Source organism: Babylonia areolata, chromosome 21 (genome assembly GCF_041734735.1).
Source record: "Babylonia areolata isolate BAREFJ2019XMU chromosome 21, ASM4173473v1, whole genome shotgun sequence".
Taxonomy (NCBI): Eukaryota; Metazoa; Mollusca; class Gastropoda; order Neogastropoda; family Buccinidae; genus Babylonia; species Babylonia areolata.
Genome location: NC_134896.1, coordinates 42,146,272 through 42,166,971, shown reverse-complemented (window position 1 = coordinate 42,166,971; position 20,700 = coordinate 42,146,272). Strand labels below are relative to the sequence as shown.

The 20,700-nt window shown below is 42.0% G+C and overlaps 2 protein-coding genes across 2 annotated transcripts in view; both read left to right on the top strand.

The window, feature by feature from the left end:
- The window catches only part of LOC143296525 (thioredoxin domain-containing protein 16-like), a 390,867-nt gene that overhangs the window by 78,355 nt on the left and 291,812 nt on the right, over positions 1–20,700 (top strand). The gene's annotated exons all lie outside the window — the stretch shown is intronic.
- Positions 1–20,700, top strand: part of LOC143295933 (cyclic AMP-dependent transcription factor ATF-3-like) — an 86,894-nt gene that overhangs the window by 47,349 nt on the left and 18,845 nt on the right. Inside the window, exon 2 of the mRNA XM_076607619.1 lies at positions 19,201–19,308. Within this exon, the coding sequence (XP_076463734.1) occupies positions 19,201–19,308 (108 nt within the window). The remainder of the gene's footprint in view (positions 1–19,200; positions 19,309–20,700) is intronic.

Below are 20,700 nucleotides of genomic sequence, written 5' to 3'. Positions count from 1 at the left end.
AAACTTCATTTCCCTACTCAAACTAGGCGAACGATGGCTCAGTGGTTAAAACGTCTGCCAGAAAAGGTGACTCGGTCCTGAAGTGGCGACCACCCTGGAGGCGCGGGTTCGAACCTGCTGAAGACCAGGGGAGAAAAAGACAGAAAAAAGGCAATACAAGGGCATCCAGGAGTCATGACATGGGTGCGGCCCGCCCCCCTTAGAGTGTAAGGAGTTAAGGACCGAAACACTTCTCTGAAGACCTTGTACTGTCCAGCTCCCCCTAGAGTTTCTTATCACTAGGCTTACTCCATTCCCGCGATAGATCTGTGTTACGGCCATAACTATATGCGGCATGTACACTGCATCATAATGTTATGCTGATTTGAAGGAGTGTGTATTGGCATGTTCCATATCGGGTAGTTCAGATTCAGGTCTGTTTGTGTTATTCACACTGACACAGACAAGCCTACAGTCAGGAAACAAACACTTAGGCTTATTATTCTATCATGCACTCCGGACACAGCCGAATATCAGGAGTCTTTGTGTGTATTTATATGAATGGAAGAGGGTTTTTAAAGACATAAGTGTTGTAGATTAGCTGTAGTGACCAATCACTTCGATTGGAAGAGTTCGTGTTTTATTGTGTATGGGGTTGGGTAGATTATGGTGGCAGGAAAGGCACGTGTATCGACATTAGTGTGTGTGTGCGTGTTGTTGTTCTCGTGGTTATTGTTTTTGAAGCTGACCTCATCGTTACTGTTGAGCCCACGCTCAGTGTTGGCGTTCACTCCGACTTGTGTCTGGTGAGAGGCAGAGACAGAGAGAGAGAGACAGACAGACAGGCTAACAGAGAGACCGAGCGGAAGTCCCAGTGGGGGGTGTAGTGGCGGCGTGGGCTGGGTTTACATGTGTTCTTCCATCGGCAATCCGGTTGTATTGCAGTGTATTGTACTGGGTTGTATTGTATTGATAGTGTTGTATTGTACTGTAGTATACTGCAGTGTACTACACAATTGTATTGTTTGTATTGCACAGATTTACATAAATTTACAGTTGGGCCAACAGCAAAGTGAGAGCGTATTATCAATGGTTTCTCTTAATGCAGTGGGAAATCATTTACAGCTTAGTCTTTTGTGAAGGACTATGACTCTCAAACTAGGAGGGGTAATTGCACTGGTTCTTAGTGCTGCAGCCTTGTGGGCTAGTTGGCCTTGTGGGAACCATCCCAACGCCGACTGTCCTAAAACCCTCTTGGCCGAGAGAGTGGGGATGTAACTTGGGAAAGACACTCTCCACTACAATCAAATTCCAGCTTTAAATAGTCGGGACAGCAGTTGCCTCCTCTGCTGTTCTGATGGTCATAGTCGGACACGACTGACTATCATAAAAATGCATTGTTGTGTTTTTGACACAGCAGATCTCTTTGTTTGCTGCTCTCCCCGCGAAGACCGCGTCGCCAAAGCGCAACAGTACCCATCCATGATTCCCCACCACCCACTCTCCCAGTGTACACACACACACACACACACACACACACACACACACACACACGCACGCACGCACGCACGCACGCACGCACACACACACACCCCACTTCCCCCCCCCCCCGACCCCCTCCCCCCCACACACACCACATACAGACTCAATACAGACTCATACACAAAAAAAACAAGACACACACATGCACACACGCACACACACACGCACGCACACTGACACACACGTGCGCGCGCGCACTCCGACATGCAAGCATGCACGATACTGATATCTTTGCGAAAAGGGAGTGGGAGTGTAGCATAGATTAATGACCAATTAGTAATCCTCTCTCTCTCTCTCTCTCTCTCTGAGTGCTGTCCCCCTATCACCCCCACCCCAGACCCAAGGGAATGGTGACTGAGGCGCCACGTCACAGCAAGATGCGTGGCGGAGACTGCGTTGTGTTCACTGACGTGTGTGTGTGTGTGTGTGTGTGTGTGTGCGTGCCTGTGTGTGTGTGTGTGCCTGTGTGTGTATGCGTGCGTGCGTGTGTGTGTGTGCGTGTGCGCGCGCGCGTGTGTGTGCCACTCTGCAGCCTGCTGAGTCATCTACAAGCTGTCCTGTCCTGTCCTCAGTTTGGCTTGATTTGTATGTGTCATCCTGAGTCGCCTTTTTTCGTTTCGACTATGTGTTGAAACACAGACACACAACACACGTAGGCGCTCACACACACACACACGCACACACACACACACACACACACACACACACGTACGCACACTTACGCACACTTACACACACACACACACACACACACACACACACACACACAAAGAAGCACACACACACGCACGTGCGAGCACGTACACACGGACATAGAAACATTTGAACAATCAGATGTACAGGTTGAGGCGGGGTGATGGCACGTTGCACGGTGCTAACGACCAGAGGTGAACCGAATCTGAAGGGACCGCGATAAACAACGTCGCCAGGCCTGTCTGTGGTGTCACGAACAGTTACCTCCCCCTGCCCTGCAAACATACATCCGGGTATTAGTCAAGTGTGTGCACTGCAGGCGATGAGATGAGTGGAAAGGCTTGCTGTCCTTTTGCCCTTGAAGTCAAGTCGTTACAATACAATACAATACAATACAATACATGTTTATCAATCCGATTGGAAATCGCATGTGCATTCAAAGGCTCGTCACTCACATCAATCAGTCTCGCAGCCCGAAGTCGAGTCTAACATATGTATGAACATAGCAACATTTTTACTTAAAAGTGAAAAGATTGAATTAGATATGAAAGTGATAAAAACTTAACAGCTTGCTTCATAACACAGGAAGATAAATTATAACATGTATTAAAAAGAAAACTAAGAGGCGCTTTTTCCGGTAAAAGAAATTCTAACATGCTATTTAAAAGACACAATGATAAAATTATCATTTTCTTTATGATAAAATCTGCAGTGGCATTTTGAGTTTAAAAAAAAAATAAAATAAAATAAAATAATAATCACATTTTCGGATGCCATAAAAGAGATATGTTTTAATTTCTATCACAAAAAAAAGCATTAAGAAAAATTGGTTTTCAGAATAAGAAACTCTATTCCAAGGTATCAGAGGGTTCAACGACAGCCACCATCCTTGGCTGTTTTCGGGGAGGGAGTGGGCGGTGTGGACGGATGGATGGATGGATAGTTGGATGGATGGAGGGATGGATGGAGGGATGGATGGTTGGATCATTCATATAAGGCCATTGCCCCTCATGAACGGGGTAAACGATGTACAGCAATGTAGTATCTGCATTTGAATAATAATCATAGTCGTAATCTTGATGAGTTCAGCAATCATAAAGTCATAACTAATCGCAACTGAAATGCTTTGTATAAATAAACTGAAAAAATCCCCACAATCCCTTTTCATTACAAGAAGCCAAGTGAGCTCAACCGTAGTTGAACTCTGATGGAATATATCGTACTCTCACATCATCAGCTGTGCGGTGTGAAGCAAGAGAGAGTGTGTTTGGGGATGGGAGGAGGGGGGTTATTGGAAGGTTGTGGAAGGGGGGTGGGGGTGCATTTGGGGGACTGAGGGGGCTAAAGGGGGGAAAGGTTGCTGAGTGTGGAATGATTCACTGCCGTCAGTCTTGTAACCCTCTGTGTGTGTGTGTGTGTGTGTGTGTGTGTGTGTGCCATGCTTAAAATCTTAATCCTTGAATAAAAAAAAAAAAAACAAACAACAACAACAACAACAAAAACTAGACGTTTTGAGTTCTGGGTTCCCTGGCCGACAAATTGGATGAAAATTTCTCCACACTTTTTTTTCAGTTTCTTTCTTTCTTTCTTTTTTCTTGTATTGTTTTGTTTTGTTTTGTTTTCTTGTTATCGCTGCTGTTGTTGGTGGTGGTGGTGATGATGATGATGATGTGCAGTCCCCCATGACAGACAGACAAACCAACCAAACCAGTGCAGAAAGCGTGTAACCTTCTTGGCGGAAATTAAACAACTACATGAATGACGTCATCTGGGGACGGAGGGACAGAGGGGGAGGGGCGGGGGCTGCGGGGGGGTGGGGGGGGGCACACAGTGAGACGAAAGAGCTGTGAATAAAATGAAGAGAAAGAGAAGGAGAAGAAGAAAGCTTTTGTTGTCTCTTTGACCACTCTCCGATGAAAGCTAGCAGTAGAGGGGGTGGGGGTGGAAGGGGTGGGGGTGGGGGGGTTGATGGGCGTGGACTGGGACAGGAAGGGGAGATGGAGGGTGAGTGGTGGGGGAGGGGGGTGGGTGATGGAGAGGGCAGGAAAGGTTCTTTTATCTGTCGTTCCGTTGTTGTCGCTGCTTTGGCCCAGATCCTTATCTTACCCCCCCCCCCCCCCACACACACCCTTGGTGGTGTCAGTTACCTCTCTTTGTTTCACAGCAGGTTGTCTCCCTTTTGCACTTGGCGTTGAGCTATCCCATTTCACGCCAACTTAAGTCTTTTTTTCTTTCTTTTTTTTTTTTAGAGAGAGAGAGGTAGGAGGGGGTACGGGGAGAGAGAGAGACAGAGAGACAGAAAGAGATACAGAGAAAGAGAGGTGGGGGGCGGGGGGGGGGGGGTGGGGGGGGGCACGGGGAGAGAGAGGGGGGAGAGAGAGAGAGGAGAGAGAGTGTGTCTGTGTGTTAGAGAGAGAGACTGAGGGAGAGAGGGGGAGAGAGAGAAGAGAGAGTGTGTCTGTGTGTTAGAGAGAGAGACTGAGGGAGAGAGGGGGAGAGAGAGAAGAGAGAGTGCGTGTGTGTGTGTGAGAGAGAGAGAGGGGGGGGAGAGATGAGAGAGAGAGAAGAGAGAGAGAGACTGAGTAAGAGAGAAGACAGAGAGAGACTGGATGTGCAAGAGTGAGAGAGACACAGACAGAGGGAGAAATGCGGGGTATAGGGTATAGGGTGTCTGGGGGGAGACACAGACAGAGGGAGAAATGCGGGGTATAGGGTATAGGGTGTCTGGGGGGAGACACAGACAGAGGGAGAAATGCGGGGTATAGGGTATAGGGTGTTTGGGGGGAGACACAGACAGAGGGAGAAATGCGGGGTATAGGGTATAGGGTGTCTGGGGGGAGACACAGACAGAGGGAGAAATGCGGGGTATAGGGTATAGGGTGTCTGGGGGGAGACACAGACAGAGGGAGAAATGCGGGGTATAGGGTGTCTGGGGGGAGACACAGACAGAGGGAGAAATGCAGGGTATAGGGTGTTTGGGGGGAGACACAGACAGAGGGAGAAATGCGGGGTATAGGGTATAGGGTGTCTGGGGGGAGACACAGACAGAGGGAGAAATGCGGGGTATAGGGTATAGGGTGTTTGGGGGGAGACACAGACAGAGGGAGAAATGCAGGGTATATGGTATAGGGTGTTTGGGGGGAGACACAGACAGAGGGAGAAATGCGGGGTATAGGGTATAGGGTGTTTGGGGGGAGACACAGACAGAGGGAGAAATGCAGGGTATAGGGTGTTTGGGGGGAGACACAGACAGAGGGAGAAATGCAGGGTATAGGGTGTTTGGGGGGACACACAGACAGAGGGAGAAATGCGGGGTATAGGGTATAGGGTGTTTGGGGGGAGACACAGACAGAGGGAGAAATGCGGGGTATAGGGTATAGGGTGTTTGGGGGGAGACACAGACAGAGGGAGAAATGCGGGGTATAGGGTGTTTGGGGGGAGACACAGACAGGGAGGAAACCAGAGGAACGGGATTCTTTTTTATCTCTGTTGCTCAGAGCCCGGACTTGGATCCAGATCCTCAGGAAATCTTCTCATGTCACGTGTGTGTCTGGATAGTAGCCTCCGTCTTCACAAGGTGGTTTCCTCCCCCCTCCCTTTTTTTTTTTGCCATGAGTGGTACGTTCCCTGTCCCATGTTACGCCGAATGAGGTCTTAAGGCGCTTCTTCAGGAACCAAAGGGATGAGAGGGTGTGATGAAAAGATGATTACATCCACTGTCTGTCTGTGTCTTTCTCCTCTCTGTCTTTGTCTTTTATGCCTCTTGGTATGTGTCTGCCTGTCACACACACACACACACACACACACACACACACACACACACACACACACACACACACACACACACACTGTCTCTTTCGGTCTCTCTCTCTCATGAATCAAAAAATGTAACATTTTGTGAAGACATAAACCATGGGTCACTTTCGTGAACAGTTGGAGTGTAGGATAAAAAAAAAAGAAAAACGAAAAACAAAGAATAAATTTTTTTTTTTAAACAAAAACAATTAGGGGGTGTGGGGGATTAGAAATAGATCATGAATGAACCATAGAGAAAAAGGAATTGGAGGAGGAGAACAAGAGAAAAATAACGGAATGAGAGATGAAAGAATGAATGAAAGAAAGAAAGAATGAATGAATGAATGAAAACAAAAGAAAAAAACAAGAAAGAAAAGAGAAGAAAAAAAGAGTGAAAAGAATTCAACAAGAAAGAAAAGAACGAACGAAAGAAAGAAAAGGAAAAAGGAAAAGTAAGAATAAGAAATAAATTAACAAGAAAGAAAAGAAGGAAACAAAGGTAGGAAGGAAAATAATTCAACAAGAAAGAAAAAGAGGAAAAGAAAGAAAGAAAGAAAGAAAAAGAAAAGTAAGAATGAAAACAATTTAACAAGAAAGAAAAGGAAGAAAGAAAATAAATAACAAGAAAGAAAAGAAGGAAAGGAAGAAATAAAGAAAAAAAGCAAGAAAAGAAAGAATGGGTGAAAAGAAAGGCAAAGAAACCAGAAAGAAATAATCGGGAAAAGGTAAGAAAGAAAGAAAAGAAAGCAATTGGAAAGAAAGAAAGCAAGAATAGAAATTGAACTGAATTATACTGAATTGAATTAGTTTTTTGTTAGTTTTTTTTTTTTTTTACAATTTTAGGCCAAAGCCCCATTTGAAGGGATGTGAACAAATAAATTCTACGCTAGTAATCATTAGCAATCATGTCATCCAATTAAAGTATTAACAGAAACAAAAGAACTGAAATAGAAATATATAATACCATTAACATAATTCAGAACAAAAGAAAAAAAAAGAAAAAAGGACAGTAAGGAAGAAAAGAAATAAACAAGACAGAAAAGAAGAAAAGAAAGAATTTAAAAGAAAAGAAAGAAAGAATAAGTAGAAAAAAGAAAGAATGAATAAAACGTAAAAAGTAAAGAAAGAAAGACAGAAAGAAAGAAAGAAAAGAAGGAAAGAATCAAAAGAAAGGAAAGAAAGAAAACACAAATTTTCAATAAAGAAAAGAAAGGAAAGGAAAAGTAAGAAATGGAAACCAAAGGACAAGGCAGAAGAAGAGATACTGCCGATGACTCTGTCCGAAGTTAAGACCAACTACAACAAGGCAGGACACAGAAGAGATAGAGAAAAATCCCTCTGATTCTTAACACAATAGTGATCACAGAATACTTTGCTATCCCTAGTAAGAGAAAATAACTTGTATTTAAAACAAAAAATAATAATAGTAACAATTAAAACAAAGTTGTAGTAGAAACACACAAACAATGCACGAGAATGGCAGTCGTTCAACATTTATACATAAAAGACTCAAGATGCCTAAGATGTTGAACTGAGGTAAGCCACACATAAAATAATCACAGTCATAATCATGCAATAATCATACTTAAAGGACAGGCTTAAAATGCCATGCCATAATTAAACACGGACACATAATAACAATAACTGTGCTGTTAGACAGTATCTCTCCTGATAGAAACAACAGTGGGAAGAGAGAGAGAGAGACAGAGAGACGAAACGAAACGAAACGAAACGGAATTTTCTTTAACCAGGTAAATGAACATTATTTATCCTCCCAGCCCTGAGGGATCAACAAAAATGTACATGGGGGAAAAAAAGAGAATTGTATGCATGTATATGTATATATATATATATATATATATAGAGAGAGAGAGAGAGAGAGAGACAGAGACAGAGACAGAGAGAAAGAGATAAATGGATGACATACTTTGAGGGATATGGATATCTATTATTATGTTTGAAGACTTATTCGAATGACTTATACAACCATTCACAGCATTCACAGTTGTTATGCTTAGAATAGTATATATGTATGTCACTTACGTTATGTTCGTTTTGTTGTGGGGGGTTTTTTGGTGGGGTTTTTTGTGGGTTTTTTTTTGTGGGGGGGGGTGGCGGGGGGTTTGTTTTATTTTTGTGTTTTTGTCCAATTTGTTTTCTTTTCTTTTCCAGTATATGTATTTATTCATTTATGTCATCTTGTCAATTGTCTATGTGTTATAAAAATGGGAAAGAATAAAAATGTCGAAAAAAGGAGAGAGAAAAAGAAAGAAAGGGGAAAAAACTCATTTAGATTTATGTACAAGAAATGAGAGAGAGGGGGGGAGGGAAGGAGAGACAGACAGACAGACAGACAGTCAGGGAGAGAGAGAGGGAGCACTGCTAATAATTGATAGTCACTGATCTAAGCTACACTGATTATACGCAAAGATATCAGTATCGTGCACTAATAAAAATTCATATGCAAGAAAGGAGAGAGAGAGAGAGAGAGAGAGAGAGCGGCAGCAGATGAAAAGAGAGGACTGGTGTTTTATATCTGTCCTGTCGCGGCTCAGAGCTCAGTGAGCTCAGTGATGACCCACACCCTTCAGGTCTCCCTGGCCCTGTCTGGTCTGTGGAGAGTTACCTCCCTCTTCACACTAGGCTGTCTCCCTTTTGCAAGGCTGGTGCGCTTGCATCCCATTTCACGCCAAATTGAGTCTGGATGTTTCGCTACAAAGAGATGAGAGAGAGGGAGGCAAAGAGAACTCGGTTCTCGGTTCTCTCTCTCTCTCTAACTCTCTCTCTCTCTCTCTCTCTCTCTCTCTCTCTCTCTCTCTCTCTCACGCACACACACACACACACACACACACACACACACACACACACACACACACACACACACACACACACACACACACACACACACACATGTATATATATATAGCTCTCTCTCACGATCACGATCATGATTATTATTATCATCATTATCATTATATTATTATTGTTGATACCATCATGTTTATGCATTTATCATTTAGAATTGTGTGTTATTTTAGAGAGGTGACAGGATAAAAGGAAAACAACAACAACCACCATTGTCGTCGTAAGGCAAGCTGAAGGCGAGGAGTTGGTTTCATGTGCCTCCTTATTTCGTGTTGTCTTGGTTCTGGAACGGCGCATGTGAGGAGGCAACACCACCAAAAATAGTTTTATTCTTTTGAAAAGTCATTGTTCTTTGTTTCTCTATGAAGTGGAACAAATGTTATTGTCAACACATGGGTTTCAAAGTTCGCAGTGACTAGCGCATTGTTATTAGAGTGCGATGTTGAGAGGAATATGAAAAAGAAACGAAAGACACTGAGGAAGAAAGGGAAACCGTTGAAGATTTGAAAAAAGATGAACTAAAGTAAAATAATAAATAAAAGGGGGCGGGGTGGGGAAAGACGGACAGACAGACAAACAAACAAAAAAGTGGAGACGGAAAGAATAGCGACAAAGTAAAAGAAGACGAGATGCTGACGTACGCCGCTTTTTATACAAGCTGAACAAGAAAGAAAGAAAGAAAAAAGAACAAAAAGAAGTGAGCTATCTTTCTCAAAGCCACACCCAAATCAGACATAAAAGGCAAGAAAGAGAAAATGAAGGAGGATGAAACAAGAAAGACAAGAGAGGCAAGGCCTTCAAGACTCACTTGTGATACACTTTTTTTAAAAATCCAAGCTTTTTATGTATTGAGTATAATTTCAAAATGTAATGTTTAAGATGAGAAAGATCAGTTTAAAGCAAATTAAGTCCCCGTAGCATTAATTACAGAGTAATTTCCCTTTTTTTACTATCTGCGCCAAAAACGTTTGCGAAATAAATAAAACTTCCATGCTTAGCAAAAGAAGTTCCTGTTTGAACAAAAAATGATAATAATGACTGCTCTTGTTGTGTCAGAATATCAGATCAAAGTACCAAGTTTAGAGAATACAAAAATATATAACAGTAAATGCAGTTTGCATATAATCAGTCTTCATTTTTTTAATTTTTTGTGCCCATCCCAGAGGTGCAATATTGTTTTAAGCAAGATGACTGGAAAGAACTGAATTTTTCCTATTTTTATGCCTAATTTGGTGTCAACTGACAAAGTATTTGCAGAGAAAATGTCAATGTTAAAGTTTACCACACACAGACACACACACACACACACACAGACAACCGAACACCGGGTTAAAACATAGACTCACTTTGTTTACACAAGTGAGTCAAAAAAGAAAAAGACCTCCCCCCCCTTACTCACCACCCCCCTCTTCTTGTTTCTTGACCATTCCTGAAAATTGGCAGACTGGGAATCGTGCAGGATGCGACAAGAGACACCGGTGTGAGGAGTGGAGTCAACGTTCTGTGGGTTAGCTCCCTGATGGCCCAGTTGTTCAGTGCTGGGGTCTGGGTGTTGTGAAGGTTTTCCGATGTTCGTGGAGTCCTGCGTGTCTGTCTGTCAGGGTGTGAGTTCCGCCTGGCGTTCCAAGGGGTGGTCTTCCCTGACTGTCTGAAGAGGGGTGATGTCCTGGCTGTCTGAAGAGGGGTGATGTCCTGGCTGTCTGAAGAGGGGTGATGTCCTGGCTGTCTGAAGAGGGGTGATGTCCTGGCTGTCTGAAGAGGGGTGATGTCCTGGCTGTCTGAAGAGGGGTGATGTCCTGGCTGTCTGAAGAGGGGTGATGTCCTGGCAGTCTGAAGAGGGGTGATGACCTGGAGAGTTTAGAGGAGGGACAGAGGACGTGGGTTGTGTTATCTGTCGTGGTTCTACTCGGAGCTTTGTGGTGGCCCAGATAATAATTATAATTTATTTGCCCTTGTCAGGTCTCTGCTTTCCAGTTCTACGGAGTTACCTCCCTCTACACAAAAGGTTGTTTTCCTGTGCACACGAGGCCCGTTTCTCTCTCTCTCTCTCTCTCTCTCTCTCTCTCTCTCTCTCTCTCTCTCTCTCTCTCTATATATATATATATATATATATATATATATAGAGAGAGAGAGAGAGAGAGAGAGAGAGATTGATCTATATCCCATTTCACGCCAAGTTAATTCTAAAAGTGAGAAAGAGGAGTCAGGTGTTTTCTCATGGACATACGTATATAGAGTTATAAGTCCGTGGTGCTTTCTGTGTATCTCTGTCTGCCTGTTTCTCCGTCTGTTCCTTGCTGCCTCTCTCTCTCTCCCTCCCTCCATCCCTCTCTCTCTCTTTGTCTGTCTGTCTCTCCCTCCATCTCTCTCCCTCTCTCTGTCTGTCTCTCTCTCCCTCCATCTCTCTGTTTGTCTCTCCCTCTCTCCCTCCATCTCTCAGTCTGTCTGTCTGTCTGTCTGTCTATCCCTCTCTCCCTCCATCTCTCTCTCTCTGTCTGTCTCTCCCTCCCTCCCTCCATCTCTCTCTCTCTCTCTGTCTGTCTCTCCCTCCCCCTCTCTCTCTTTCTCTCTCTCTCTCTCTCAGTCTCTCTCTCTGTCGCCATCTCCCACTTTTACTCTCCCCCTCTCTCTCTCTCCCCCTCTCTCTCTCTCTGTCTCTCTCTCTCTCTCAACAAAGGCAATTTGAGTTTGCACGACGACATGCCGAGTAAAACATTATTCGGTAAATAATGGCGGGCCTTTGTGACTGATCAGGGCATAGGACCGTGATTTGTTAGATATTTTTTTCCAAATACATGAATGTGTGAACATGCAGTAAAAACACCTCAGAAGAAATAAAAGTCACTGAGAAAAAAAGGAATCGACTCAGACAAATAGAGACATGAGAAGTACCGAGTAAGACAAGATCTTTTAGAACATAATGTATTAAAAAAAAAATAAATGAGGCAAGAAAAATAATACAGTGGTGATAGAATAGTAACAATGAAAGTGGAAATCCTACCGAAATGTTGTGCACCTTCAGAAGTGTGACCGTTTCTAGTTTTGAATGTTCTTCCCCTCCTCTCATTCAGTTTCAGTTTCAGTAGCTCAAGGAAGGCGTCACTGCGTTCGGACAAATCCATATGCGCTACACCACATCTGCCAAGCAGATGCCTGACCAGCAGCGTAACCCAACGCGCTTAGTCAGGCCTTGAGAAAAAAAAAGGGGGGGGGGGTGAATAAATAATAGATAAATGCATAAAATTTAAAAAAATCATTCAGCGAAATCATACCATCGATCTGCCCATCCAGTTCTCTGATGATCCGGCAACTCCGTTTTGATTCATTTTGAATAATGGATCGGAACATGTCTGTATAGATACAGATACAGTGCATGATGAAGAACAAACACACACCGGAAAAATCACACAAACACATTTATTCGTTTTTGATACAATCACAATTACATACTGTTGACAAGGGTTATTTGCAAACTCATTTATTCCCTTTTCGTGATAACGAAAAGCACCTGTAAACATGTTTCTTCGCCTCTGATGTAGAACATTATATTCTGCAAAAAGAAAATCCTATAAACTTACAAACACATTAATTTATCCGCTTTTGATACAAAGTTTATATATTCAGTTAAAAAATAAAACATACAAACACGTTTGTTCTCGTAAACAAATGAATGAATAAACAAATAAATGAATGATAAATGAATAAAACATTGAACACGTTTATTCGTTTGTTTGTTTTTATACAAGCCTTATATAATCATTAAAAACACACAAACACATTTGCACGTTTTTTATATAAATATTTTGTTTAGTTTTTCCCCGTTTATCATACGCAGACTCATTGGTTCTGTTTTGATACAAACGTTATGTATTCAGTGTTTTTTTAGATACCACATGCAAAATTGAAGAAGACGTTTACCCAGATTCTTTTAGTCTCCCTCTCACATGCAAAATTATTTAATCGCTTTTGATACAAACGTTATATTTTCAGTTTTCTTTTTTCTTTCTTTTTTTCTAATCCCATGCAAACGCACTTATTCGCTTTTGTTGATACAGACGTTATATATTCAGTATAAATCTCCCCTTTTTGCCAGTCGTAAAGAATATACAATAACTTTACCAAACACAATGGAAGTGAGGTTCGAGGAAAAGACAGGTTCCAGTTAGCAAAAAAAAAAAAAAAAAAAAAAAAAAAAAGATTTAACCAAAAACAGAAAGAAATAAATAGATACATTTTGAAAAATGAAAAATAAAAAAGCCACGAGGCAGGACCAGAGATACTTTGTTGTTGTTTGAATCCGATGAATCTACTAAGAGTAACTACAGAGACAAACTGGGAGAAAATAATACAAACACAAATGAAAAAAAGAAAACTAACTACAAAAAGGTACGTGGGGCTGAAAGGTACAAAGTAAAAGGGAGATTAAAAGGGCTCTGGCAACCGTGGCCTGGAAACAGTGCAAACCAACACAACATTGCATTGTACAACCATTGACAGATTTACAGGTAGGCCTACACCCACACTCACACACACTTTTTTTCTTTTTCTCTCCACAGACTTTGAGATTGTTTTGTTTATATTGATGATGATGAATGGGGAGGAGGAGGATGACGATGTTACTATGGAGGTCCATTTTGGTTTGGGACTGCGTGACAAGGCCGTACTCTACGCTTCCTGTCATAATGATATCCCGGCGTTAACCAGACCCGAGAGATACAGACACTTGCAGTGTTGGTCAGGTAATTAGAGCAACACACCCAAAGACGCATCCGTGAAATGGATGATACTCGACTGTGTGGTCCCAGTCTCCCCATTTAAACCCACAGCACACTAAACTCTGGGTAGGAGCCGGCCACGGGCCGAAAACCCACCTCCGCTGGGATTCGAACCCGCGTCCTTCCAACCGTCAGTCCGCGACGCTAACCACTTCGCCACGGCGGTTGGTTTCACACACACATTTTGTTTATATAAATAAACAAATGACTTAGATTGTTCCATCTTACTGGAGAAACATTATTCTCCATAATGGAATTGGATAAATCTATGGGGCTGGGTACCCCCCCGCCCCCCCACACCCCCAAACCTCTAAGAACATAAATTTATTATCACCCATGAGACACATGGCAAGGGAATGTGCTATAGTACGCAGAACTTGTTCAGCTCATATAGCATTATTAGCTCTTCGCCTTAGACTTAGCACGGGCTATCAACAAAGACAACCCACCCAAAACAAGAACTAATCAAGTGGTGAGACGATCACTCCAGAAACAGGGTGACCACCTTCCATTTTAACCCTGTGCCGACTGAGTAGGAACAGTGTAGATCTCATTCCTCCAGCACCCTCATTACCATGGGCCCAAACTGCAATGATCATTAAGCTGCTGTCTCCATCGACCCCAGACTGGGATAACTGACTACTTCCCAAACTTCAAACGTTCACAACGGTATTGTACAGAGATTTGGCTCGAAGCGTGCACACATAATTATGAGCCAGAAAGTAGACATTCAAAACTACTATGAATACTTTGGTATGTAAAACAAAAAAAGCATAAAGAGATAGACATACATACATACATACAGACAGACAGACAGACAGACAGACAGACAGACAGACAGACTAACATACAGACAAGAACTACGGAAACAGTTACAGGAAAAAATACGGAATAGCAAAAATTATTATAATCTTCAACGTTATTGCTAACATCGTTACTTACCGTACAAATCACACTCACTGAATAAATTCCTTCCCACTTAGGCGTACACCTGTAAATTAATTCTAAATACATCACCATCTGTTTACACAGTCCATCCCTCTACTTCATCTGCTCTCTCTTCTTCCATGTTATTTCTTTGTCATTCCTCCTCCTTCTTCTTCTTATCATCATCATCATCATCATCATTATTATTATCATCATCATTATTATCATCGTCATCATTATTATTATTATCATCATCATTATTATCATCATTATTATTATTATCATCATCATCAGCAGCAGCATCAGCAGCAGCAGCAGCAGCATCATCATTATTATTATCATCATTATCATCATCATCATTATTATCATCATTATTATTATTATCATCATCATTATTATTATCATTATTATCATCATTATTAGCGTAGAAGTAAAAGTGTTCTCATATAATTTATTATAGTGGATCGCTGTGCTTGGATACTGCATTTTGATTGTGGTGAGGAGTGCCACTATCTTTTTCCGGGTTAGCGGTTATTGTTATCATTATCATTATCATTGTTGTTGTTGCTATCATCATCATCATCATCATCATTATTGTTGTTGTTGATATTATATTATTATCATTATTATTATTATTTCTAGACAGCCACCAATTCCGAGATATATGTATCCTTTCTAAGCACATAAGATCTCTTCCCCTCAATTAATGACAGTTTTCCCCGCAAAGGTGGTACATATGACTTCCCAAGTAGAAATTTACAACAACAACAACAACAAAAAAAAAAGAAAAAAAAAGAAAATTAATCTTTAGCCACGTACGCTTAACAATGTATAATGAATGCCGACCATTTTATTCAAATGTAACCCGAAAATACGATTTAAATTGATAAAACATACTGCAGATAATCTGCACCTGTCAGATTAATTCACAACATTTTTTTTTTTAATTTCCTATGCAATTATTCGTTAATCTACCTTTCAAGCAAACATTATTTCAAGACATACCAATGTCTTCCAACCCAAATTCAATCTCCGACTATATTGTCTTTTCTTTCAAGGGTATATTCACCTAAATACGTAAATTACTTTTTCAGAGTAACGCCAAGACTGCATTGGCTTTGTAAAACATTACTAAAAAAAAAAAAAAAAAAAAGTCAAAATAAAACCAACACCCATAACATCAATTCAAAATTATAATCGCCGATGCTAGTAAACTACTAATCCCAGGAACAAAGTCCATTAACACCAATACCAAAATGAAAGAGAACAGAGACTCTCATCAGTACCTGCAGTCCACGAGTACACCCACAGTACCGACATGTTTCCTCCTCAATGTTTCCTCCTCCAGACATGAGGCCTCTCTTCCTTCACCCCTTGAGACGCTTTCCGTGATATTCCTACACCATTAACAATTAAACAAACACAATAAAAGTCAACGTTTCACGCTAAATATATTTATTCCAAATCAACATTGTAACATTTACTTGCACATGGTCAATAATCAACCACAAAGTTTTTCCCCTCAAAACAACACGGAATATTTCTTAAGGTCCATTGGGGGAATACCCTGTTTGGAGCAAACGTCCCTGACCAGATGTTGACCAGATGTTTATGCCACAAGGCCTCCCCTGGACAACTGGACCTTCAGGGACCAGTCAGTGGGTCGTTGATTTCAAAATGGTCGCCAAGATTTTGGTGGCAGGCTAACGGTGTTGTTGTTGGCACCATTCAGTTGGTGGAGATTTAATGCCTCATACCTGGCACTACCAACCCGGCCTACCAGACATAGTTACTGATATAACTGAAAACATGGACATGCAGTCTTTTTTTGGTACTCCTTTGATAGGTGTACATCAGTATAGAAAATACATGCAACCATATTTATTCGCTTTTGATACAATCGTTATGTATTCAGTAAAAAAAAAAAAAAATAATAATCACATGCAAACACATTTATTCGCTTTTGAAAGAAAAGTTTTCTTGGTGACGTACAACAAGCTCTACAATTCAAGTACAATATTGCTAAAATCCATCAAGTGATTCTGAAAACACACAACTGCATTTATGTCTTAAAATCTTGATGGCGCTCAGCAAACAGCAGTGTAGTGACGAAAAGAAGACAGAGATCATGCTAACTTTCCATTCTAAATTTCAAGAAGACCCTGCCTTCCAATCACCATCTGTCTTCACGCTGCACACATCAGAACATCGTATGTGCGTCACAATCTGGGTGTAATTTTCGATCAGACCATAGACACTGTCTTTCAAGAAGTACATCTCAAAAGTTGGTGGGATAGATACCTAGAACTCAGCAGAATAAGCACCTTACGTTACTATTTGTCCATAGATCATACAACCAACACTCTCGTCTGCTCTCTTGTTCTCTCCAAGCTTGATTATGCAATGTTGAGAAAAACCGCTGAATATGTGTTCGGTATTATGATTATTATGATTCTTCTTCTTCTTCTTCTTCTTCTTCTTATCATTATCATCATCATCATCATCATCATCATCATCATCATCATCATCATCATCATCATAATTTTTTTTTTTAAACACATCCAAACACAATTATTCCCTTTTGTTGATACATACATTATAGATTCGGTTTAAATAAAATCATATATGAACACATTCATTAGCTTTTGAAGCAAACGTGATATATATTCGGAAGAAAAAATCATATGTAAACATAGCAACTTCTCTTTTGATATAAACTATATACATTCCTTTTTTTTTTTTTTTTTATCATATGCATACCTTAGTGGAGTGATGGCCTAGAGGTAACGCGTCCGCATAGGAAGCGAATCTGAGCGCGCTGGTTCGAATCGCGGCTCAGCCGCCTATATTTTCTCCCCCTCCACTAGACCTTGAGTGGTGGCCTGGACGCTAGTCATTCGGATGGGACGATAAACTTAGGTCCCGTGTGCAGCATGCACTTAGCGCACGTAAAAGAACCCACGGCAACAAAAGGATTGTTCCTGGCAAATTTCTGTAGAAAAATCCATTTCGATAGGAAAAACAAATAAAACTGCACGCAAGAGAAAAAAAAAAAGGGGTGGCGCTGTAGTGTAGCGACGCGCTCTCTCTGGGGAGAGCAGCCCGAATTTCACACAGAGAAGTCTGTTGTGATAAAGAGAAATACAAATACAAATTATATCTATTCGCTTTTTAATAGTTTTCAGTGAGGAGTCGTGGCAGATAGGGCGTGGACTTGTGATCCAGTGTTGACCAGTGATCAGGGTTCCAGGCCCCGTTTCGGCATGGTGCGGTGTCCTTGGGAAAGGCACTTAACTGATTTACCTCACTCCACCCAGGTGTGAAAGGGGACCTGACTTCAGTCGGGGAAGGTAGAAACGGTGAAAGGAGAGAACTGGGCCCCGCCTTCTGATGCCGTGCCCTGGACACTGTGGATGTGAATTCACTGCTGTAAAAAGCTGTGGGACATTTTAATTCTTTTTTTTTCTTTTTTTTCTTTTCTTTTCTTTCTTTTTTTTTTTAATCTGTTCAGTTAGTTTTGACAGGGGTGAAATATGAACACAGTACCTATCATTTCCGGCTCAACGCTCGGCTTATGTCAAAGATTGATATTATCTTTCAGTTAAGCCAACAGCAAAGTGAGAGCTGTATGTTCAATGGTTTCTCCACTGCAATGGGAAGTCATTTACAGCTTAGTCTTGTGTGAAGGAGTATGACTGAAATTAGGAGGCAAAATTGCATTGGCTCTTAGTGTTGCAGCCATGGGGGCTGGCTGGACTTGGGGAACCATCCCATTGCCGACTGTCCTAAAACTCTCGGCCGTGTATTGTATTGTATTATAAAACTAATTTTTGTCACAACAGATTTCTCTGTGCGAAATTCGGGCTGTTCTCCCTAGAGAGAGCACGTCGCTAAAACTGAGAGCGCCCCCCCCCCCCCCCCCCCCCCCCCCCCCACCACCACCTTTTTTTTTTTCCTGCATGCAGTGGGTTTTTTTGGTGTGTTTTTTTTCCCCTGTCGAAGTGAATTTTTCTACAGAATTTTCCCATTGACAACCCTTTTGTTGCCGTGGGTTCTTTTACGTGCGCTAAGTAAAAGATGTAAAGGGGATGTAACTTGGGCAAGACACTCTTCACTATAATCGAATCTAGCCGAGATAGTGGGGGGTATCAGTTGCCTCCTCTGCTGTCCGAAGAGTCTCAGTGAGACAGGACAATCGTGCCTAGCTGTGCTGTGGAGTGATGGCCTAGAGGTAACGCGTCCGCCTAGGAAGCGAGAGAATCTGAGCGCGCTGGTTCGAATCACGCCTCAGCCGCCGATATTTTCTCCCCCTCTACTAGACCTTGAGTGGTGGTCTGGACGCCCGTCATTCGGATGAGACGATAAACCGAGGTCCCGTGTGCAGCACGCACTTAGCGCACGTAAAAGAACCCACGGCAACAAAAGGGTTGTTCCTGGCAAAATTCTGTAGAAAAATCCACGTAAATAGGAACAACAAATAAAACTGCACGCAGGGAAAAAAAAAAAAATGGGTGGCGCTGTAGTATAGCGACGCGCTCTCCCTGGGGAGAGCAGCCCGAATTTCACACAGAGAAATCTGTTGTGATAAAAAGAAATACAAATACAAAATACTGTGTGGTTTCAGCCCAGGCCCGAGGAGATCGAAAAGCTCAACAGACGACGGGAGCAGAACAGACGTGCAGCCCAGAAATTCCGACGAAAAAAGAAAGAGAGAGGGAAACTTCTGACAGAGGTGAGACATACCTTTCGTATGATTTGTGTTGTTCACAGGCTGACAGTTATTGTTCTGCTCTCTCTCTCTCTCTGTCATCATGTCTCTCTGTCTCTTTCTCTCTGTCTCTGTCTGTCTATCTCTCTCTTTCTCTCTCTCTCTTGTTCTCTCACTCTGTCTCTCTCTGTTTGCGTGTGTGTATGCGCGCGCCCGCGCGTGTATGTGTGTGTGTGTGTGTGTGTGTGTGTTGTTGTTGTTGTTGTTGTTGTTGTTGTTGTTGTTATCATTGCTGTGGTTGTTTCAAGTCAGTTTGTTGGTCGTTTTGTTTCGTTCCGTTTAGATTATATTTCTTTAAAATCGTTTCGTTTCTGTTTCTTTGGGGCTTTGGTTTGGTTTAGTGTAGTGTAGTGTAGTGTAGTGTAGTGTTGTGTTGTGTTGTGTTGTGTTGTGTTGTGTTGTGTTGTGTTGTGTTGTGCAGTGCAGTGCAGTGCAGTGCAGTGTAGTGTAGTGTTGTGCAGTGTAGTGTTGTGTTGTGTTGTGTAGTGTAGTGTAGTGTAGTGTAGTGTAGTGTAGTGTAGTGTAGTGTAGTGTAGTGTAGTGCAGTGTAGTGTAGTGTAGTGTTGTGCAGTGTAGTGTAGTGTAGTGCAGTGTAATGTAGTGTAGTGCAGTGTAGTGTTGTGTTGTGTAGTGTAGTGTAGTGCAGTGCAGTGTTGTTTAGTGTGGTACAGTGCTGTGTTGTGTAGTGTAGTGCAGTGTAGTGTAGTGCAGTGTAATGTAGTGTAGTGCAGTGTAGTGTTGTGTTGTGTAGTGTAGTGTAGTGCAGTGCAGTGCAGTGTTGTTTAGTGTGGTACAGTGCTGTGTTGTGTAGTGTAGTGCAGTGTAGTGTAGTGCAGTGTAATGTAGTGTAGTGCAGTGTAGTGTTGTGTTGTGTAGTGTAGTGTAGTGTAGTGCAGTGCAGTGCAGTGTTGTTTAGTGTGGTACAGTGCTGTGTTGTGTAGTGTAGTGCAGTGTAGTGTAGTGTAGTGCAATGTAGTGTAGTGTAGTATAGTGCAGTGCAGTGCTGTGCAGTGCAGTGCAGTGCAGTGCAGTGTAGTGTAGTGCAGTGTAGTGCATTGTAGTGTAGTGTAGTGTAGTTGTGCTTCATTTGGTTTCGTTTCGCTTCTTTCGGCGCAGGTGGTCAGACGAATAGAGAAAGAAAGAATGGCTTGACCAGCTGTCTGCAGCATGAAGTCTGATGTCACTGTCTGATGTCACTGTCTGATGTCATTGTCGTCATTACGGGTTTTTTTTTGTATTATGAATTACAGCAACATCGACATTTTTTTTCCCTTTTTGTGTGTGTTTGTGTGTGGATCTTAAAATGTAACTCTTGAATGAAAATTTGTTGTTGTTTTTTATATCATCATCATCGTC